Raw genomic sequence first — 23,422 nt, forward strand, 5'->3', positions numbered from 1 at the left:
ATACGTGAAAGATTTTATTGTGTGTGAATTATTTTTATGTAAAACATACTTTGCATATTTATGATATATTATATCATATACCATAAATATATAAATATGCTTAGTATGTTTCTTTACTTTGTATATTTATATATGTGTATTTGGTATATACATGGTATAAACTTCATATATAACATACTTTGTATATTTATGCTATAAATATAATACTTTATATATTTATGGGTATAAATATAATACTTTGTGTATAAAGATAACAAGTATCATGGTATATAAAGGTAGCAGTTGCAGTTTAAGGTATAAATTTGTTAAATTGAACATATTTTTTTATGAAAAATATGTATCACCGATTTATATTTTTAGCATATATATGGCATAAACAATTTATATTTGAATAGTATAATAAAGATATACACAATATAATATATATAATCAAATTAAAAATGAAAATAATTTGTGGCAGTGGTAAACTAATCTGCTACAACTTTATTAATTTCATAAATATAGAAAACAATTATCCATTATTAATTACACGACTATAATTCCTTAAACGTTCGTATCACAACAGAAAAATTATTATTATTATTATTATATTATAGTAATTAGGATCATTAGCAGTAAAATAATGTCTTAAATAAGGGAAAAAAATAATGATGAGAGAGAAAAAAAATATATCTTACTTAAGATAATATTAAGTTTGAAATTATAATTATCTTATACTTTAAAACTACTATATACGTAATATTAAAAAAGTAATGTTATAAGAAGAGTTTTATGTAAAAATTTAAAAGATTAGGATTATATGTAATAATACTAAAAATTGAAATTGGGGTTGGAAAATTGGGAAAACACCCAAAAACTTTCCCTTTTCAGAAAAATTTTCTGAAATTATTTTTCAAATTTTCATGACCAAACATCATAATTTCTAACTCCAAAATTTTTTTTTGAAAAAAGAGAAAAAGTTTTCATGGCCAAACGGGCTCTTAGCGGTGCTGTTTTTTGCTTTCATCCCTTGACTTGGATGAATGTTGTTTACTGAAACGGCAGGTGCCACGTAACGAGACAGCTTGTCATCTAATTGTCCCTTATCACATTGTGTATCCAACATGTCATCTGATTTTTCTCATTTTGCATTTAGTTTTGTCCATTGGATTGTTGGACCAAATTAATTACTCATCCTCATAAATAAAAACAAGATAGCAGAATCTCAAAGAGCAGAATCCAGAACAAAAAAAAAAAAGAAGCATAGAAAGCATGAAAAGATGGAGAAAGGGACATGGAGATTCGAGTAGCACAACAAAAATGGAAATTGTACAATAATGGAAACTTGTGGAAATATTGGATTAGGGCTAAAAAAGAAGAAGGAAATTGGGAGAAGGAAGTTGGAAATTAAGAGAATTCAAGATAAAAATTGTAGACAAGTTGCTTTCTGTAAACGCAGACAAGGTCTTATCAAGAAAGCCAATGAACTTTCAATTCTCTGCAATGTTGATGTTGGTGTTGTTATAATCTCCAAAAATGGCACTGGCAGGCTCCATGAATACTCTAGCACTAACAGGTATATAAAATAATTTCAAGCAGGATCGGATAAAGTGTGATATCTCATAATTAAATTTGAGATTAGGTTTATATATAGGATAACAAGTATATATCTGAAATGTTTATTTAGTTCTCATTTTGCAAGTAATACACACGGATGTCATGGACAATACGATTGGGAATGGGCATCCAAATAATTTGAAATTTTAATCATTTTTCAGAATGAACTTACTTTTTTCAATATAGAACTGTTTGATAAAGTTATGAACCAATTGTCCCACATTGGAAAAAATGAGAAATGCTAAGGGAATTATAAGCCAAATAAGTTCTCCCACCTATTAGACTACCTATTAGACTAGTCTTTTGGGTTGGGCCCTCCCGTTTGGTTTATAACATTGATGCTTTCATTGAGAGTCCCACGCGTTGGGCCGTGACTCGGAGTGGTGGTCTGAACAACTGGACGTAGCCGTGACCAACGAGGATCGATCCACGTGTGGGGAGCCCGCACATTGGGACTACACTCGTAGTGGTGGCCTATGGACCCAAGAAAGGTGTCAGCCGTGACCAACAAGGATCGATTCACGCGTGGAGCCACAATTAGGAGTGGTGGCCTGTGCGCTAGGAGTGGTGGCCTGGACCTAAGAGGGGTGCCAGGCATGACCAACTGGGCTAAGCCGTGACCAACGAGGTCGTTGGTTCTCAAGTGGAGACGATTGTTATGAACCAATTGTCCCACATTGAAAAAAAAAAAGAAATGCTATAAGCCAAATGGTTTCTCCCACCTATTAGACTAGTCTTTTGGGTTGGGCTCTCCCGTTTGGTTTATAACAGATAAACCAACAGGAATAACTCGATCTACAAATCCTAATCAACCAATGACCTAACACTACTAGAATCCTCAAGAGGAAGTTTTACGAAAAATCCCAAGTCAAATAATTCAAAGGCAATTCAAATCTCACAAATTCACAACATGCTAATTAGTATAAAGTTACTAATTATATTTATAGTCAGGCTAAATTATTGCATAGAAGTGCTTAGTTAAGTAAGGGGTCATGCCCCCTTGAATGCAAACACGAAGTGTTTTCAGACAAAGAAGTAGACAACAAGATCAAATTTTGACCCGATCATTATTTATGGAAAGAAACAGAAGGAAGAAGGACAACAGAGTTGGAGAGTCAAGTGAGGTCCCATCGAGGTTCCAGTCCGCGACTCTGTTATTACATTAGAAATAAACATTACAAGTTAAAACATAAATGAAATTATAAAAACTCTTATCTATGCAACTTTTCTTGACTCCTGACTCGCTACTTCATCACCCTGTTCTTCAAGCGGGCTCCTAACTTGCAATTTCTTCAACTTGTTGCTTGCCTTTCAATTTCTTCACCCGGTTCTTCATGCGGGTTCCTGACTTGCCTTTTTTCAACTGTTGACTTTTAATTTTCTTCCTCTTGTTGCTTGTTTTTCAACTGCTTCACCTTGTTGCTTGACTTTCCATGTATTCGCCCTGTTCTTCAGGCGGGCTCCTGAAATCACATCAAAACTAAAAAAAAAAATTATCCCACACAAAGAAATACACCTTCTATAAGTTAATTGGAATGATTCGACTAAAAGATATGTCTTATAGGAATCAAAGGAGATGACTCGACTAAAAGGTACATCTTATAGGAATCAAAGGAAATGACTCAACTTAAAGGTACATCTTATAGGAATTAAGGAAATGACTCGACTAAAAGGTACATCTTCTAGGGGTCCAGGGGAATGACTTGACTAAAAGATATGTCTTACAGGAATCACAGGGAATGACTCGACTAAAAGATACGTCTTCTAGGGGTCAAGGGGAATGACTCGACTAAAATGTACGTCTTATAGGAATCAAATGAACGACTCGACTAAAAGGTACGTATTCTAGGGGTCAAGGGGAATGACTCGACTAAAAGGTACGTCTTTTAGGGGTCAAGGGGAATGATTCGAGGTACGTGTTCTAAGAGTCAAGGGGAATGACTCGACTAGAAGGTACGTCTTATAGGAATCAAGGGGGATAACTCGACTAAAAGGTACGTCTTATAGGAATCAAAGGAGATGACTCTACTAAAAGGTACGTCTTGTAGGAATCAAGAAAGATGACTCGACTGATAGGTACGTCTTATAGGAATCAAAGGGAATGACTCGACTAAAAGATACGTCTTATAGGAATCAAGGGGATTAACTCGACTAAAAGGTACGTCTTATAGGAATCAAAGGGAATGACTCGACTAAAAGACACGTCTTATAGGAATCAAAGGGAATAACTCGACTAAAAGGTACGTCTTATAGGAATCAAAGGAGATGACTCGACTAAAAGGTACGTCTTAGAGAAATCAAGAGAGATGAATCGACTAATAGCTACGTCTTATAGGAATCAAAGGGAATGACTCGACTAAAAGGTACGTCTTATAGGAATCAAGGGGATTGACTCGACTAAAAGGTACGTCTTATAGGAATCAAGGTGAATGACTCGACTAAAAGGTACGTCTTATAGTAATCAAAGGGAATGACTCAACTAAAAGGTACGTCTTATGGAATCAAAGGGAATGACTCGACTAAAAGGTACGTCTTATAGGAATCAAAGGGGATGACTCAACTAAAAGGTACGTCTTATAGGAATCAAGGGAGATGACTCGATTAAAAGATACGTCTTATAGGAATCAAGGGAGATGACTCGACTAAAAGGTACGTCTTATAGGAATCAAGGGGATGACTCGACTAATAGGTACGTCTCTTAGGAGTGAAGGGAGATGACTCGACTAAAAAATACGTCTTCTAGGGGTCAAGGGGAATGACTCGACTAAAAGGTACGTCTTATAGAAATCAAGGGAGATGACTCAACTAAAAGGTACGTGTTATAGGAATCAATGGGAATGACTCGACTAAAAGCTATGTCTTATAGAAATCAAGGGACTCGACTAAAAGGTACGTCTTCTAGGAGTGAAGATTCAATTTAAGAAGTGTATCACCTAGCAAATAAAAACTGAAATCCCTGGACAAGAAAGTGTCTCCGAGGGATAAAGGATGTGAATTTTACCATGACTTGATTATCAAACCTGTGCAGCAACATTGCTTCCTGCTTTTGTAAAAGTGAGGCATTGCAGCCCTTGATGTTTATGCTTTGGAGTCCTTGCTTTGAAGGTAATATGTTTCCTGTTTTATCAAAGAAAACTTGTGAGTTTAAAAACACGGTGACTGGTTTGTGGCTTTAGCTTTCGCGGCGATCGCTCTTGTCCTCATCACATTTAACCTTGCTTCCAACTGTTAGCATGCATCATTGACCCAAACTTAGGTTATTAAGAGTGACTCTGAAACAAACACAATATTTCTCCTTTGCCATGTTTTCTCAGATAAACCCTTTGCGCCTTGGTATTTCCATGGGTTAACAGACTTGTCTGTTGACAAAACTTTTTGCATGTTTTTTTTTTCAGCTTACAATCATGTCTCTTTCATGCGTTGGCCTTTCTATCTTACTTTGTAAAATTGAAGAAGCTGGTAGTCAGTTTTGGAAACTTTTCTCCCTTGTTTTGACATAGACTTGACTCAAAGACAAGAGAAAAAATGACAATGATTTTTTATTTGGTTAACTGACTCAAGAAAATAAAATAAAAATAAAGAGAAAAGGAAAAGACATTGAATGTCCCTCTTTGAAAAAAGAAATGAAAATTTATCTAGAAAAGACAGTTAACTCTAATTATTATGTCATGCATTTTGGATTAAGCTGCCTGATCTTTCCATCCAATTTTCTACCAATTGCTGTTGAGTTAATGGCCTTGAAACCGAATTGCTTCCTTAGGCCAAATTCATTCGGAAACCTTATTCGGCTAGTGGCGCCTTGAAGGGTTTTTGCTGACAAACCTGTTTATTTTTCTCAGTTCACCATTGCCTTATGGTGCCCGTGATGGTTTTCACCAATAAGACTCATTTTTATTTCTCTCAACTGACCATCGCCTTATGGTGCCCGTGAGGCTTTTCACCAATAAGACTCTCTCATTTTTATTTCTCTCCTGATTTCTTATGCTGAGAAAGACAAGTAGTACCTAAAATGCATCATCATATCCATTGCATACTTAGCCTTAACATCAGTAAGTGTGTATATATTGTTCTCATTTTTCTTTGTAAAGAAAAAATGCGAGGGGGTTATGAGGATGGGTTAGTGGGGGTAGGGTATAGGGTAGGTGGGGTAGGGTGAGTTGGTTAGGATAAGATTTGTTAGGAATTTTGTTAAGGGTTCTATTTTTTTGCATTTTTATGGGATATAATCATACGAGTGAGGACACACAGTAAGACAGAGGTAAAATGGTAAAAGTGCTATCGGGGAGGGACAAAATTAGGTGTCTACAAGGGGAAAGGACAGAAACGACACTTCAAATAAAACTATTTCCACGGAAATGACCATGGAATTTAAATTTCACTTTCTAGTCATTTATTTATTGGCTTGTTCTATACCATTTCTACACACCTTCTACACAGTTTCTATACATATCTTATACATATAAATATTCTATACGAAAATTATACAATTTCGATACACAATTTATATAATAATTGTACATTTTTTGTACATATTTTATACAATAATTATATAATTTTTATAGACTTTCTATATATTTTATCAATATACATATTTGATAGAACTATACAATTTCTATACATATATCTTATAAAGATACGTATGCTATATAACAATTACACCCTTTTTATATAATTATATTTAATTATTGTTTCTAAATTATAAAAAAAAAGCAGTATATTTTTTCAGCTAAAAAATTTATAACAAAAAGAAAAACTGAAATATTTTTAGCAGGGCCGAATGGCCCAAGTTGAAAACTATATCAATATTGTATATGAACTGTATCAATATGGTATATGGACTGTGTCTGAACTACATGGGTCAAAATGACCCAAATTAGGAAATGACAATAAAGTGGAAATAGTATACCCGATTGACCACTTTTTGAAAAAATGTCAAACTTGGACTTTTTGTTTTAAAAAGTACTAAACAATGTCCTTTTCCCGTTAAATAATCCTAAGATAGGCCCAAAAGTGTCATTAGCCACTTTCGGAAAGTTCAATTATTGCCCCGTAGTACCACTATCGCGGTTAAGTGTATCACAATCATGATATGGCAATGTTGGAAGATATCCTTCTCAGTGTTCCCGCTTATTGTCTCATATTCACAATGCACTATGCTTTTTGTGCAAGAAAATCAATCGGGGAATCCTCCTCCGCATTTAAGTTTTTAACATCGTGGTTGCGATGCCCTGCAATTTAGTTCCTTAGGATCACGATCTTCATCCCGTGATCACAACAGTCTACTTGAAGCACAAAATATGGGGTTGAAGCCTGTTGTCCAATGATTCCCAAATTAGCTCCAAGCTTTGTTTCTCCATCTTCCAATCATTCCAACAGTTGTAGCATAAGATGGAATTTTCCAAAGGATCATTAAACTAAGTATGGTTAATATCAACACAAGTACAACAAATCCTATCAACGTCATTTTTCATCTTAGGCCAAAATAAGTGTTCTTGAAGAATAGCAAAAGCTTTAAGTATATACCCAAATGTCTCATTAGACCCTCATTAAGTGCCTCTCTGGCCAAAATAAGTGTTCTTGAAGAATAGCAAAAGCTTTAAGTATACCTAAATGTCTCATTAGACCTCCATCATGTGCCTCTCTAATAAGTATCTTTCTCCAAGGATATTGAAACTGAATACACTTTACCATCTCTAAGCAAATAACCATATCTTAGAAAGCCTTTCATTGACCAACCTTTACTATTTACAAAGTCAATCTGATGCTCGATTCCCCCCAAAGGTGGTAGCTCCCTTGGCAACTTACTGGGAATAACATCTTTATTATCTTGGAAAAAATAATAGCAACAATACTTGGGCAAAGAGAGGGTCAATTCATTAGTAGTAAAAATAAAATTTAATTTTTATGTAGAAAAAGCATAATAGAAGGATTTTGTTCAACCTCTTTCATTACTTTTTGACTAACCAACATATTCATTTTTCCATTAAATTTTCCATAAAGGTGGATTTTCTTTCATATTCACACTTCTTATATCCTTTGACGTGCAACACTTCTTACTCCCTTCTCTCTTTCTCTCTTGCTTATTTTTTGCATTTTCTAGTCTCAATCCATTCATTTTCTTGCAATATTGACAAACCTCTAAAAGAGTCAGAAGGTAAAAGAGTGAATTTATGATCATTTTAACATGAAAATGCTTTTTGTCTTTCATTATACCTTGCATATCTATCATATTGTTAATGTCGACCTAGATGCAAATGAAAGCTTGCATTTGGCTCTACATCACACCAATTTTTCCTAGTTCATTGCTATCTTGGAAACTCCAAGTTCTCACAATCGTTCGAACATTGGAAACTTCTTTTCAGGACACCCCTCATTTCATTCCAATGGCAATTAGTAACAAGGCCAAGCATAGTTGGTTCTTAATTTGTCTCTTGTAAGATTTCCCCCAAATAGAGGCAAACCTTTCAAATTGAGAGATGACGCGCTTGACCTTGATGGAGTTTGACATATTGTTGACTTAAAAAATGCTTTCACTCTTGATTACCCAATACAATTATTCTTTTGGGTTACTGGTTCTTTTGAAAGGTAGAAGTTACATTGATGGTGTTCAACCTTGGTAGGGTTGGTGCTTAGATAGCTGTTGGTAGGGTTGTTTGTAAGGGTATTGGTATTGTGGTTGTTCATAAGGTTATTGTTGGTATGTTGTAGTTATGGATATTGTAATGATCTAGTGGGGATGCCTTAGAAGGATTCTATCTTTTTTAACATGGGTGATCGACCTTGTTGCAACACTTTATGTAGTTGGTTGAGTAGTTGGTTGAGTGGTAGTGGTATGAGAAAAATAATCGGGGTTCGACTCTTTCACTGCTCTATGGACCATCCGTATGCTTGTACCAGCTCCTTGGTTTTGTCGATAAGCATTGGTACTAACCTAAGGAGTAATGTAATGATCCTACTTAGTATAACTTAGCATATTTTAATTAAGCAAATAAAGAAACGCTGGCAGTGGGGATCGTAGTTGAAGCACAGAAGGAGTGACTAACTCGCTAACCTGGACGGCTGAGATTTAATTGTTATTAATGAGGTGCAAGGGTGGAGATCATGCCACTTCGCCAGAAGTCATTATATAACGACTAGTGGAGAGAGAAAACACCAACGATAATCTGGTATTTCCTCTCCTTTCTCGTGCTCTCTTCCTCTCTTCTCTCCTCTAAATTTCTGATCCTCCCCTTCTCTTCTCTGCAGATTCAAGAACTTCCATGGATGCCTATCTATCCTAGTTATCGTAGATTAATTCAGTTCTTAATTTCCTTGTAATTGATATCCATTTTTCATGTTTTTGAAGTAAATTGAAAATTGTCCCAAAAATTTTGAATTGTTTTACTTTTATTGTTGCTGAATTTAGTCAGATCCTGATTGGGATCCTGACAATCGGTATCAGAGCCATGGTTCCGTGCGACCTGTGTGGTGAAGATGGCTGAGGGCACTCGCTTCAAGCTGGTGGATGATCGACTTTTAGACATGATGAAATTTTGAAACGAATTGCTAATTAATCAACAGAAAGTGCGTAACACTCAAATAGGAATTCAAGGAACCTTAGAGCCGCTCTTAGACAGGCTAACAACTCTTGAGAGAGTACCGAATAGATCTCAGGGTGAACACCAATAAGGAGATGGGATACTTCCTAATTCGCCTCAGGAAAACAAACAAAACAGGCTACAAATGGTGCCAATTCTCCCTCCTAAGTGGGAATTACCCAGTTTTGAAAGTCATGAACCCAAGGTGTGGTTCCGTAAATGTGAAAGGTATTTCACTATATACAAAACATTGGGCAATCTTAAGGTTGATGCAACTGCGTTGTATTTGAATGGGGTAGCAGAGACTAGGTATTATTCTCTAGTACTGAGTAGAGGTGTGGTTAATTGGGTAGAGTTTAAGGAAGAGCTAATTAGCAGATTTGATGATGAATTACTGGATGATATAGTGGAACAATTTAATAGACTCTCTCAAACAAGATCAGTGGATGAATTTCTTGCTAAATTTGAAGACCTCAAGGCTCAAATGCTTGTGAGGAATCCACGCCTCAATGATGCTCACTTTCTATCCAGTTTTGTAGGGGCTTTGAAGGAATAGATTCGATTTGCTGTTAAGATGTTCAAACCAGCTACACTTAAACTTGCTATTGAAAAAGCTAGGATGCAGGAGAAGGCCATAGAAGCTGTCCAGAGGAGAAATAAGGTCATAAACAAGCCCACTAGTGTTGTAAGCCACAATCCTAATACCAAGGTAGGGGGGAGCTTAACCACTAAACCTAATACATTTAAATTGAGTTCAGAAGTTTATGAGTACAAGAAGAAACTATGTTTTAGGTGTGGTGATAAGTATCTCGTTGGTCATCAATGTAAACAAAAACAACTGAATTATTTGATGGGAGAAGTAGAGTCTGTTAAAGAGAGACCTGGAGAGATAGAGGATCCTTCCTATTCGGATGTGATTATTGAAGGAGAATTAGACCAGGAAGTTCAGGAGGTCGTATGCTTAAATGCACTATCAGGTAACAATCAAGGGGTGAACATTATCCTAGTCAGTGGTATTGTGAAGAATAGAGCACTCACCTTGTTGATCGACTCTGGAAGCACTTATAGCTTTCTTGATCAAAACACTGTTATTGAAGCAGACTATCAAGCTAGCTATTGTGCACCAATAAGGGTAATAGTAGCTGACGAAAACTATGTAATGTGCACCTCTCAATGCAAAGGGTTCTTGTGAAAAATACAAGGAAGATCCTTTCAAGAGGACCTGCTTATTATACCTCTTGGAGGGTGTGACATGGTGTTGGGAAATGACTGAATGAAGAAGCACAATCCCACTAAATTTGATCATTAAAAAAAGTGTTACTATTGGCAGGTTGAGCAACAAGTTAGTGTTAAAAGGAATAGCTGAGGAAAGGAAGCTTAATATGATCACTAGTGGTACTATGAACAAGATGTTAAAAATGGGGCAAAATCTCATTGCTCATTTGTTTATGATAAGGGCCGGTGACAACAGAACCCACAAGCTAGTGGATGATGCTATATTAAAGGTACTGGACCAGTATCCAGATGTGTTCAAGGAGCCAATGACCCTGCCTCCTGTTAGGTTACTTGACCATGCCATTCCTCTCAAATCAGGGGTTGTTCTGGTGAGTTTAAGGACTAGGTACACTTACTATCAAAAGAATGAGTTGGAGAAGCAAGTCACTGAAATGATCAACCAAGGCATAGTTCAACCTAGTCAATCTCCATTCTCTTCACCAGCTTTATTGGTCAAGAAAAAGGATGGATCCTGGAGATTTTGTGTAGACTACAGGGGGTTGAGTGAGATCACTATAAATGACAAGTATCCAATACCTATAGTTGATGACTTACTGGATGAATTGAATGGTTCTGTGAAATTTTCCAAAGTCGATCTCAGGGTTGGATACCACCAAACCAGGATGAAGGCTGAGGATGTCCATAAAACTGCGTTTAGGACCCATGTGGGTCATTATGAGTTCAAGGTGATGTCAACCAAGTTTTTCAGCCATTCCTCCGGAGGTTTGTCTTAGTATTTTTTGATGATATACTTATTTATAGTGTGTCCTTAAAGGAGCATGTTGAGCATCTGATAGTTGTGTTTGATACATTAAGAAACCACTCTTTGTATGCCAAGAGGTCTAAATGTTCATTTGGGCAACCTAAGGTGGAATACCTAGGTCATATTATTAATAGAGATGGAGTATCTACTGATCCTGCTAAGATCAAGGCTATGTTGGAGTGGCCTACTCTTAAGTCCTTGAAGGCTCTTAGAGGATTTTTAGGGCTGACAGGTTATTACAAGAAATATGTGTATGGTTATGGTGCAATTTGCAGACCTCTTACAGCCTTGCTAAAAAAAAGATGCCTTTAATTGGAATGAAGAAACTGATATAGCATTTAAAGCTCTTAAAACTGCTATGTCCTTAACACCAGTATAAGTACTGCCTGACTTTGCCAAGGAATTTGTTGTGGAAACAGATGCTAGTCATTATGGTATTGGTGCTGTACTTATGCAAGAAGGCAAACCAGTGGCATACTTTAGTAAAGTGTTAGCTCCAAAGCACAGGGGTAAATCTATATATGAAAAAAAGTATATGGCCTTGTTGAATGCAGTGGACAAATGGAGGCACTACCTCCAGTTCAAACACTTTGTGATCAGGAGTGATCATCATAGTTTGAAGTATTTGATGGAAGGGGCTTCCTAAATTGTTGGGACTTGATTATGAGATCCAATACAAGAAGGGTGCTGAGAATAGCAACGGGTTGCTGATGCCCTATCCGGACAAGAAGATCAAGGACAACTCTTGGTTATGAGTGTGATGATTCCAACTTAGATGCAAGAGGTCACTAATAGCTATTCTGAGGATCCTCAGGTGCAAGAAAAAATTGTGCAAGTCATTGTAGATTTGCAAGATCCTAGTTTATGGCATTATACTTCTGGTGTTCTGAGAAGAAAAGGGAAGGTTTACGTTGGAGCTACTGGAGGCTTAAGACACCAGTTATTTACTACATTCCATCCTTCTCCAATAGGGGGTCATTCAGGGCTGCTAGACACCCTCAAGAGACTGTCTCAACTCTTTTATTGGCCTAACATGAAACAAATGGTCAATGATTTTGTTGCAGGTTGTGAAATGTGTCAAACAAGTAAAGATGATAATGCAGCTTATCCTGGACTTTTGCAGCCACTACCTATTCCTAATCAAGCCTGGAGCCAAATTAGCATGGACTTTATTGAGGGACTTCCTAAATCTAGAGGCAAAGAGGCGATCCTAATAGTAGTAGATAAATTGACCAAGTATTCACACTTTATTGCTTTATCACACCCTTATACTGCTGTCACAGTAGCTGAACATTATTGGAATAGGATACATTGTCTACATGGTGGTCCTGATTCCATTCCATAGTGACTGATAGGGATAGAGTTTTTCTTAGCCATTTTTGGCAAGCTCTCTTCAAACTCTTGGGCACACAACTATACTACAGCACGACTTACCACCCCCAAAGTGATGGTCATATTGAGAGAGTGAATAAATGTTTAGAGAATTATCTCAGGTGCATGGTGTCTAGCAGACCTACTCTTTGGGAGCCTTGGCTTACTGCTGCTGAGTGGTGGTATAATACTAACTTCCACACTAGCCTGCGGTGCACTCCTTTTGAAGCTTTGTATGGGTATTCACCTCCACATCTGTCCATGGGACCACTAATAGAGACTAATGTTCCAGCGGCTGAGGATATTGTTTTGAAGAGACAACAAATGTATCAACTTCTTAAGGACAATTTGAGCAAAGCACAAGAGAGGATGAAGCATTATGCCAATAAGAGGAGATCAGAAAGGGGTTCCTGGTGGGAGACATGGTCTACCTTAATCTTCAACCTTACAGGTAAACCTCTATAGCATTGAGAAAAAATTTGAAGCTTTCGTCTAAATATTATGGTCCTTACAAGGTCATTTCCAGAATTGGATCAGTGGCTTACAAACTTGAATTACCTGCAGACTCTAAAGTACATCCTGTGTTCCATGTATCCCTTCTAAAAAAGAAGGAAAGTTCCAAGGTGGTAGTGCAATCGACTCTGCCTATTACCGCGGATGATGGTCAATTTTTAGTCCAACCTGTGGCTATTTTACAAAGACCGATGATTAAAAAGAATAATGTGGCTGGGGTGAAGGTTTTGGTTCAATGGTCAAATTTGCCGCCGGAAGATGCTACCTGGGAAGACTATGACTTCCTTAAGGCTAAGTTTCCTAATTTTGATTCTCATCCTTGAGGTCAAGGATGTTTTGAAGGAGGAAGAAATGTAATGATCCTACTTAGTATAGCTTAGCATATTTTAATTAAGCAAATAAAGAAACGCGGGCAGTGGGGATCGTAGTTGAAGCACAGAAGGAGTGACTAATTCACTGACCTGGACGACTGAGATTTAATTGTTATTAATGAGGTGCAAGGGTGGAGATCATGCCACGTCGCCAGAAGTCGTTATATAATGACTAATGGAGAGAGAAAACACCAACCATAATCTGATAATTTTCTCTTCTTCCTCGCGCTCTCTTCTCTCTCTTCTCTTTCTTTCTTTTTCTCTCCTCTAAATTTCTGATCCTCCCCTTCTCTTCTCTGCAGATTCAAGAACTTCCATGGATGCCCATCTATCCTAGTTATCGTAGATTAATTCAGTTCTTAATTTCCTTGTAATTGATATCCATTTTTCATGTTTTTGAAGTAAATCGAAAATTGTCCCAAAAATTTTGAATTGTTTTACTTTTATTGTTGCTGAATTTAGTCAGATCCTGATTGGGATCCTGACAAGTAACTTCTTTTTCTCCAAAGTGTTCACCCTTTGGTCATGTTGTCAAACTGGACCTTCAATTTTATAAGAGCTCTAATAACATCACTTAGGGATAGTTCACCTCTAAAAGTTGAGGTTTATTCTCCGCCGTTTGTTATACCTACGAGACAAGCAAACAAACAGATAATAACAAACCCTCATCAATCACTCCCTTAGTGTATATACACCAATTCTATTCCAATCAATCACATGTTTATCACTCGAAGTTTTGGCATTTGTTCACTCGTTCGATCTCCACTCAAGCCTTTTTCCGCCCAAATTCCCTCATAATTCAAGCCTAGGCTTCACATCAAGTTTCTTTCATCTGTGGGCTGGAGTTGAGTTGATGCGCAAGCAAGCCTTGGTAATTTAAAGCTAATTTAAAGCTGAATTGGTCTTGAAACAATGGAGTCCTGTCTAAGATGAAGGATAGTAAAAAGCTTAAAGGAAAATTAGAATGAAAAAGAGTAATTAACACTCAAGAACTAGTTAAATACAAGTAGAAACAAGTTACGAAGTGTTAATAACTTATAATAACCAAAAGAGATGAAAAAGAAGTGACAAATCACATATTTGAACTCAAAAATTGTGTTGCGTGTTTTCTACTTACCATGATTGCAAACTCCGCTAGAATTGTGGAATGTCTTTCGTGACAACGGAGAACTAGTGCTTCATGTCCAAAAATGAATTTCCATTACAATGGTCGAATTGTGGGTGTCCAAATTCAGATACGGGTTTTCGCTAAGAAAATTTTGTAGCAACGCTCTAGACCACCACCGTTGAACTTGGGCCTTCACAATTCCAGTGTTGAATGTTGCGCTCGAAAGTTTAACAAGTTTTCAACTTCAGGTCATTGTAGTTAGCTGCTTAATTTTTCAAATTTCTTAACCCAAATTTGATTTGAATAGACTTTGATCAACTCTAAACATTGAATACAAGTTCTTACAAATGCTCCTAAGCAATTTTTACAACCACTACTCAAATCCACACATTAAATCTCGAATTCAAGTCAAACCAACTTTAAAGCTTTCAATAATGGTGGTCTTGCAAATTTTTCACAATACTAGCAACAAGCAAATCGACAACTTACATAAGCTAGTTGTTGTATCAACACAATCCACAAGCAAATCTCCCACTCGATGTTTTTCCTTCTTCTACGAGCCTATGTAATCCATGTTCCATGAAATGCTATGAGTTCTCTATGATCGAGATGCGTATCCTTCATAACTATCTATTTCGTAGTTGTTTCTTCCATTGCTAGGTGCTTATCATGCCTCCATGTCATGTTCATAAATATTTATGGGAATGTCTGATGTCATGATGTTAAAAAGGCAATTGAGGTAAGCATTACTTTCTAACTTCTTCCATGAGCTTATATTAAGCATCCAAAGCTTATTTCGAGGTCAGGACTCATGGGATGGTGATTGAAAAATGTTAGTCCACATTGTGACCATTGCATGTTACGTGGCACTGTTTTGACCATTGTATATTATTGTTGGCTAAGGGAAAGGATGGATAAGGAGAAACACCATTGTTTGGGGATTTTGAAGTTTAGTGTTCATTGGATGTTTGGTAGATTGTCCATATGACTTGGGCTCGACATTTAAGTGCTAACATAGTGGTCAAATGTATCGCGATAATGATGTGGTGTTAGGTGGTCTTTCTATGCGTTTGTTCTCAGTGTTTTGTGCTCGTGATACTTTTGTGCTGGAAAGTCAATTGGGAGTCATTCTCCGCTCTTGCATCTGTAACGTTGTGATTGCGATGCCTTACAAGGTCCTAGTTTCTCGTGGCCATGGCCAGATCATTATGATTGTTGTAATCTACCAGGAACACAAAATCTAACACAATCTACTTGTGATGACTATTTTCCAAGGTTTCCCAAATCAACTCCGAGCTCTATTTCACAACTTTCCTTCCATTTCAATAATGTGTAGCATAAGATGAAATCCTCCAAAAGATCATTGAATAATTTCCACTTCATATAAAGTAGTTCATCTACTTGTAGCCCTTTTGCTTGGCCATGCATGAATGACCTAGATCATTGAATAATTTCCACTTCATATAAAGTAGTTCAACTACTTGTAGCCCTTTTTCTTGGCCATACATGAATGACCTTAAAAGGTGTAGCTGGAGGTCCGAGGTCATCACATGGAAAGTTACTTAATGCGCTTTGAACCATCACTTGTAAAACCTATCACATCTTGCATCTCAACAAGGGGGTTATATAGATCAAATCCTAATAGATGATCAACAATGGCTACATATTGGATTTTGTATTCTACGATTTCACCTTTAGAGTTTATGTTTGCTAAGGATAAAGAAATGGATCTTGGGTCTAACTCAACCCGAAAAGTTAACTCGTGAGGGGAGGGCTTCCCAAGTCCCAAGTCCATATAAGGAGACCAATTGCCCAACCATTTTTCGATGTGGGACTCTTAAAACTCCCCGCACGCCCAAACCTTGTTAACCGGAGCAACAACAATATAATATGGGGCCCAACATCCGTGATTAAAGAATTAGGAAGTGGGATGGGCGTGGTTTGATGCCATGTAACTGAATTTTGAGCCTAACTCAACTTAAAAAACTAGCGCATAAGGGGAGAATTGTCCAAAATCCATATGACGAGACCAATTGCTCATTCATTTTTCAATGTGGGACTCTTAACACTAAGCTTATTGAATGGCTTTCTTTCTTCACGTCATGATCCAACTCTAGCACGTAGGCTACAAGGCACTCGATGAGCTACTACTCATAAGGTAACCACACTAAGCTAAAGCATGTGATAATTAAGTATTAAAGAGTAATAAGTCCGCCCAACTACCCCAAGTATACATGTCATGGAGATACTAATATCTGGAATACAAGATACTAGACACAACTAGATAATAATGAAGTGCTAAGTCTACTAAGAGAAAGTGGCCTCCATGATCTAATCGAGTTCACCTCGACTGGAATCACTAATCAATGTGGGAGTGACTGATTGGCTACCTGCTCCCCCTGCACACACCCAAACAAAAATAAATGTTAGTCTAAAAATCCAGCAAGATCATTGATCTTGCACTTTAAGCTTACTCCTGCAGCAAGTCTTTAGAAATCGTTGGTAATTCATAAAGGCATAAACAAACCAATCCATGTATAATGATCTACAAGTAAAGTAGTTGAAAGTGAATTCACCTATACAAACTGCTATTGAGCATAGTTGCATCACTGATCCGTCCCAGACAAGGCATCGGCCTCATATCTTTCCCATCTTTGGAGTGTTAAGTGCAGCAGCCATCCCGTTCTTATCCTCCATACCAACTAACTAGCCTCTTACCGGCATTATAAGCGCATACTTAATTAAGCGATAATAAATACTAAATATCTAATCAACTGTCACAACATGACCATATCAGTAACACAATATAAAGACACAGCGACCCGCGTGGTCTAACTAGGTACTTCAAAATCAATCCGACCTAGCTCATGCTTGGCCACTCATACGAACCAGATGGTTTACATGCATATAAGAATCACATATAACATGTTATTTGTGAAAATCAAGCAAACTAAGAGTCAAAATTTCACTTGTCACCATGTGCTTTGAAAGTAGGTGGCGATGTACCTCTTGTCACCCTTCCCTTCCTCACATTAGGGGGTCCTGCTTTCTCAAAAAAGTTCTCGTCATCTTTCTAGATTTCTAGATTGAAATTTGTCGATGATAACTTTGGGTTCCCCCACTTTGTCATCAGATCTTTCCCTTAGCCACCACTTCTGAGTTAAAAGTGGTCCTTCACCTGTATAGGACCGCTGTTGGAGGTTGTTGTGGCAGCTGGGTCCTTAGCACTTACTCCTGTCTCGACTCTTTTTTGGGGAGGTTTGAGTGTCGTTCAGTCTTGTGCCACTTGCTGATTCTTAGTAATATTCCTATTCTTCTTTCCTTTGTCTTCTTTCCATTAAAGCAGTTTTTTGGATATTGCCCAAGTTGTTCTCCCTTTTTTGGGTCTCAACATTCAGGGTATTGTTTCATATTCCACTTCCTAAGCTACTTTCTCCATTTCACCAGCTTCATTTTGGATGTGAATGATGACCTCATATATCAATATCTACTTCTATTTTAGCTGTAGTAGGTTTTGTATTGCGAGTATTGCTTTATCAATTATAATGGGTATACTGATTGAAGCAACAGGTCTAGAATTTTAATCCATATTGGAACTAAGGTGGTTTCCACATTCAGTTTGAAGTTTGTACCAAGGGACTTACTTCCGTTTTTGGGATCCATGCAGAGGGTATTTTCGATGGTTTAGTGCCTAATGATGCCCAAAGAGAGATTGAACACCATATAATATGCTCAGAATTTTCTGGAGCACTCTAGTTTAAACCTACACAAATTGATCTGCTGCTTGTAAAATTTTCCTTGTACTTGCCGACAAGCAATCATATCTGACACTAAATACTCCAGTGTGACAGGGATCCTTCAAAGATATGAAAGCCACGTCCAAGCAGAAAAAGAGATCTCTGGAGAGGTATTGGATTAGTGCACTATCTTGCCTATAGTTAAGTTCTCAACTACGTAAGCAATTTGATTACTCGTTCCCTCGCAGTGATGAGTATTAAGTAACCCTGAACTTGTATCCTACCTAGGCGCCCCCCCCACCCCCCAACCCCCAACCCCATCACCCCACACACACAAAAATAAAAAGAAAAAAAAAACGAAAGATGCACCCTGAACTGGTCAGAGATCTATATCTAGCTATAACTATTTCCAGATGAACTGTAAAATACATGTAATTCTTCAGAGATCAATATCAGCCATAACTATTTCCAGATGAACTGTAAAATACATGTAATTCTTCAGAGATCAATATCTAGCCATAACTATTTCCAGATGAACTGTAAAATACATGTAATTCATAGGTCTGAAGATACTAAATATACACGTGAGCTATGGTGTGCCACCTCTAGGACTGGGAGGTCCAAATTATAAATGATGATTACTCTTCATCATGCTGCTGTTATACCAAGTGTATCTATGAAAAAAAATGAAAGAACCTTCTTGTTGCTCGACTAAAATGACTATGCTAGACATGCATAGTATTTTGTCAAATCTTGGAAGTATGCTCTGACTAGTTGTTCATTCATGTAGGGCTGATTAGTAACTTATCACTGATTCATTTATTTTGCAATGTATCCACAATATCATTTTGGGCGTTATTCAATGTTATCTTGAATAATCATGCTTGCATTTTTGGACACAGCATTCTATGTACTCGAGCATGAAAATTGGAGAACTTCTACAAACAGCAGAAAGGTACTGATCTCATTTTTTACTATTATTCTCAAAGCTTATACCACTGACGCTCTGTTTCAATTTGAAATTTGACAGGCAGCTCGAGGAAACTAATGCTGATGGTCACACTGTGACTGACCTTATCCATTTGCAAAACGAACTTCAAACTTCTCTAACACAAATCAGATCTAAAAAGGTCTTTCTATATTCCTCTGTACCTTGCCCAATTGGAATTGCATCATTTTGAACTCTGGTGTTGAAATATACATAAAAAGTACAAGTTCTCTTCTTAGTGCATCTAGCTTTACTAATATATATTTGAAGCTGTCACAACGTCGATATGGCTAGAGTCAATGTTGTTTTTTTATTTTTTGGTAATTAAAGGATTATATTTGACTTCAGTATTGTAATCTAGTTCCATTTGACCTCAGAATGAAGCAAGTCTGAATAGTTTTGTTTTGTGCAGACACAATTGATGCTTGAAACTGTTAAGGATCTTCTTGAGAAGGTACGTTTTCATTTCAATCGGTACATCCTGAAAATTAGTTTTTCTTGAGTCATGAGTTTTGTCTATGTGTGTCTTGTGATTCTCTCTACCAACAGGGTTTTGAGTCCCTGACCTAGTCTCTCAGATCAAGGTGCATTTGATTTCAGTTTAGCTTATTCAAATATTCGTACATCCAAAAAAACTAGCAGATTTTCATTCACTTGTCCTCGTTAGTGTTTTGATCAAACCTCATAGAATTGTCTTTGCTCCTTTATGTCGGCGGAGTTAATAGGCATTCCTGCTTTCTACAGTTCTATGTAGCTTTGTAATTAACAGTTGTCATCATATATCTTTGTTTATTTATCATGTTAAATTTTCCAATAGACTACACACCTTATACCCCTTAATATTGCAGGAAAAACAGCTGCGAGAGGAAAAGAAAATTCTGAAGAACAATGTAAATCTTACCTCACAAAATCTGCTATCATAAATTAGACCTATGTTGTTCGGATTCTTCAAAAATGTCATCGGGTGCGTGTAAGATCCTGCAAAAGTAGTGCATTTTTGAAGGATCCGACACAGCTGCGGCAATATTTTTGAAGAGTTCGAGCAACTTAGAATTAGATTTCTTTCATAGTTCTCTAACTAATCAATTCGCATACAGAGAGCTCGGATGAAAAAAAAAAAGGAAGAAGTGAATGGGATGTCTGACCTTCCACCAGAGGGGTGACCCTGAATTTTCTCAAGTGATATTACATGCGTATTTGCCTTGCCGTGGCTCCAGAATAACCTGAAAATTAAGGACATATGGTTCCTGTATTTAGTATCATTTTCATACATCAAATAAGCAGGGACTTCAGAAATAACTAGCAATATTTTAGTATCATTTTCTTACATGAAATAAGCAGGGACTTCATAAATAACTAGCAATTTTGTGTGATTTCTGGCCAGGAGATCAAGGACCTTTAATCCACCGATGTGACCAATACCCCGCACGCCCAGGGATGGACATCTAGAGTGTGGATAATATAAGACGAGGGGTCCAACATCAGAAATAATAAATTAGATGGGCCTGACTTTGATACCATAATAAAGAAATAAACCTTAAGCTTAACTCAACCTTAAAATCTAGCTCATGAGAAAACCATATAAGGAGATCAAGGACCCATCAATGTGGGATTCCAACAGTTTTAGTAGAAACCAAATTTTCATGGCCGCTAGAGCGGTACCAAATTGAAATTGATGCTTCAACTCTGATTACTTAATATGACTTCAAAATAACATGGGTGCAAGATTGATTAGCTGTCCGTCCGTATGACCATGTATTTAGTATCATGTTCTAATCGTGTTTTCATAGTCTTATTACTTATTTCTATTTGATGATGATTAATTTATTTCTGTACTTTTGACATATACGAGAGGGTGATCAGGTATAGGACGACTTGACCACTCTTGAGAAATACTCTGTAGGAGGATATGCTATTAACTGCTTGACATAGTTAGAATTACCATTCATTCTTCGAAATTTGCTCTTGCTCTTGCTTTGCAGTATTCAGTACTCACAAATTTACCCTAAAAGCTGGTCATGGAGACTTAAAATTCACAAAACTGGTAGGCAGTGGCAGTTTATGAATACATAAAGAAACTGGCATGGAAACTTTTAAAAAGGAAAGTCGGTTGTTGGACTGTTTATGTATAAGAAACAGTGAAATCAATTAGCAGAACTACAAAATTCAAACTGTTAGCAGCAAAAGAAGTGGTGGAAAAGGCAATTTGAACAGAGGATATATGTCGCCCCTCTCAAGACTTTCTTCTAATGAACAAAGGACAACACTCCACTTCATTTGTTCTAGAAATATCTAATTATTATTCACGGCGCATCCGGGTGAATATTTCAATACAATTATTAAATTTGGAGTAAATTCAGCAATCTAGTAGGTAGTTATCTATTAGATATGGGCTTGTACATATGTTATTTTTTGTCACAAATAATAAAATTTAGATAATTAATTATATTTTTAATATGTTAGCTATTGTAATTTATAATTTTTTTTATATTTATAATTTACTATTTTAAGTTGTTGCTTATTGTAATTTATAATATGTTATTTGTTTATATTTTTGTGGCATTAATAATTAATTTATATTTTTCAAAATAATTTAATTTTTTAATTTTTGTGGTTTACAGTATTTTTTCTTCTATTTCAATTTAAGCAATACTAATATAATTTTGATAGTTAACTAAATATCATGATTGAAGTAGCGAAATAAACATGTCGTAAATGACTCATAATAACTAATAGAAGTGATATAGTAAAATTGTTTCAAAAATATTTGTGAAAAAAATTTAAGTGAGTCTCATATAAGATGTTAAATTAATTTAAAATATTAAGAGTTAATTTATTATTTTATGTCTATTTTATTCTTTTTATTAAATATTATTAATTTTTTAATACTTAAACGACTTATAATAATTAACTAGGGGTGATATAGTAGAATTGTGGTTGAAACAGCTGAAACGGACATGTCATAAAAGTTTTATGTTATTTTTATTAAATATTATTCATTTTTTAATACATAAATGAGATATAACAATTAATTAGAAATGATATAGTAAAATCAAGAAGAAAACAGATAGTTGGAAGCAGGCATGACAATCGTATCAGCTTCCTGCTTGAGCTGTCAGTTAACTGACGCTTATATATATATAGTAGTAATTATTCTCTTCGTGTATCAAAAATAATAATTTTACTATATCATGCTTTGAGTATAATAAATTTAGTATCGTAAAAAATATATTTGACAAAAATGATAAAGTGAATAGAAAAGATGAATTATATATTTATTTTTAATTTAAATAAATATTATTAAATATTTATTTTTAATACGATGGACAATAAAATTCGATCGAGTATCTCTATGACCAAGCGAGCTCTTATGATGTATATTGGGAGTGGATTTCGTGAATCCGATCATTTTGTACAAACTATCTTTATATTGACAAACTTATTAAATGTATAGTCACTTATTTTCCTAATTAGATTTTTATATTACTTGTCAATTTTATATTTTCATAAAATATAATTATTTGTTTTTATGTTTTATCTTTAATTGATTACTTATTTTTCAAATTATTTATCATAAATTAATATTAATCATTAATTAATAAAAACAATATGATAAAATAGATACTATTATCTCCAAAAAAATATCACCTTAGTATAAATTAAAAATAATTAGACTCTAAAATATATTTTTTACCCGTCAAAATAATATAGGTAAGAAAATATTTGAGGATTGTTATTGGTTAGTTTTTACAATAATGAACATGTAATAATGAAATGTTAAAATTAAGAAAAAAAAATTAAAATAGAACAATTAAATAAACAGATTGAAAAGTATGAAAATATGGGGCCAACTCCTGGTGCATATATATGGAAGAAGACAAGAAGTAGGTGGTAATTAAAAGTAAGGGGTAGTTTGGTAGAGTGTATAATATCAATGTAAAATATATTGTATTAGTAAAATTTGTATTAATAATGCTTGTATTATTTATACTTATATTAGTTATACATGTATTATTTTTTATACATTATTTGATTTGATGTATAAGAAATAATACATCTTACATAATTTCTATAAAAAAATGTTTGTTTACAAAAATATTCTTCTTTGATTTTATATACTTTT

At 35.7% G+C, this 23,422-nt stretch overlaps 1 protein-coding gene across 2 annotated transcripts; it reads left to right on the top strand.

The window, feature by feature from the left end:
* The first annotated feature begins 1,071 nt into the window (after window positions 1-1,071).
* Window positions 1,072-20,652, top strand: LOC107850815 (agamous-like MADS-box protein AGL27). 2 transcript variants are annotated; one of them, XM_016695577.2, is made up of 7 exons: window positions 1,072-1,555; window positions 18,418-18,481; window positions 19,214-19,266; window positions 19,342-19,441; window positions 19,712-19,753; window positions 20,148-20,189; window positions 20,397-20,652. In XM_016695577.2, exons 1-7 carry the CDS (start codon window positions 1,317-1,319, stop codon window positions 20,460-20,462), a joined length of 606 nt encoding a protein of 201 aa, XP_016551063.1. In that variant the 5' UTR covers window positions 1,072-1,316; the 3' UTR covers window positions 20,463-20,652. The 2 variants fall into 2 exon arrangements, with proteins under 2 accessions (XP_016551063.1, XP_047257072.1); XM_047401116.1 differs by lacking the exons at window positions 18,418-18,481; window positions 19,214-19,266.
* The last annotated feature ends 2,770 nt before the right edge of the window (window positions 20,653-23,422 follow it).

This window comes from Capsicum annuum, chromosome 12, assembly GCF_002878395.1.
Source record: "Capsicum annuum cultivar UCD-10X-F1 chromosome 12, UCD10Xv1.1, whole genome shotgun sequence".
Taxonomy (NCBI): Eukaryota; Viridiplantae; Streptophyta; class Magnoliopsida; order Solanales; family Solanaceae; genus Capsicum; species Capsicum annuum.

Coding starts and splice junctions, on each gene's coding strand:
- LOC107850815 (XM_016695577.2), top strand. CDS start 1,317: ATGGAAACTTGTGGAAATATTGGATTAGGGCTAAAAAAGAAGAAGGAA. Junction 1,556..18,417: donor GAATACTCTAGCACTAACAG/GTATATAAAATA, acceptor TAAATACTCCAG/TGTGACAGGGATCCTTCAAA. Junction 18,482..19,213: donor AAAAAGAGATCTCTGGAGAG/GTATTGGATTAG, acceptor TTTTGGACACAG/CATTCTATGTACTCGAGCAT.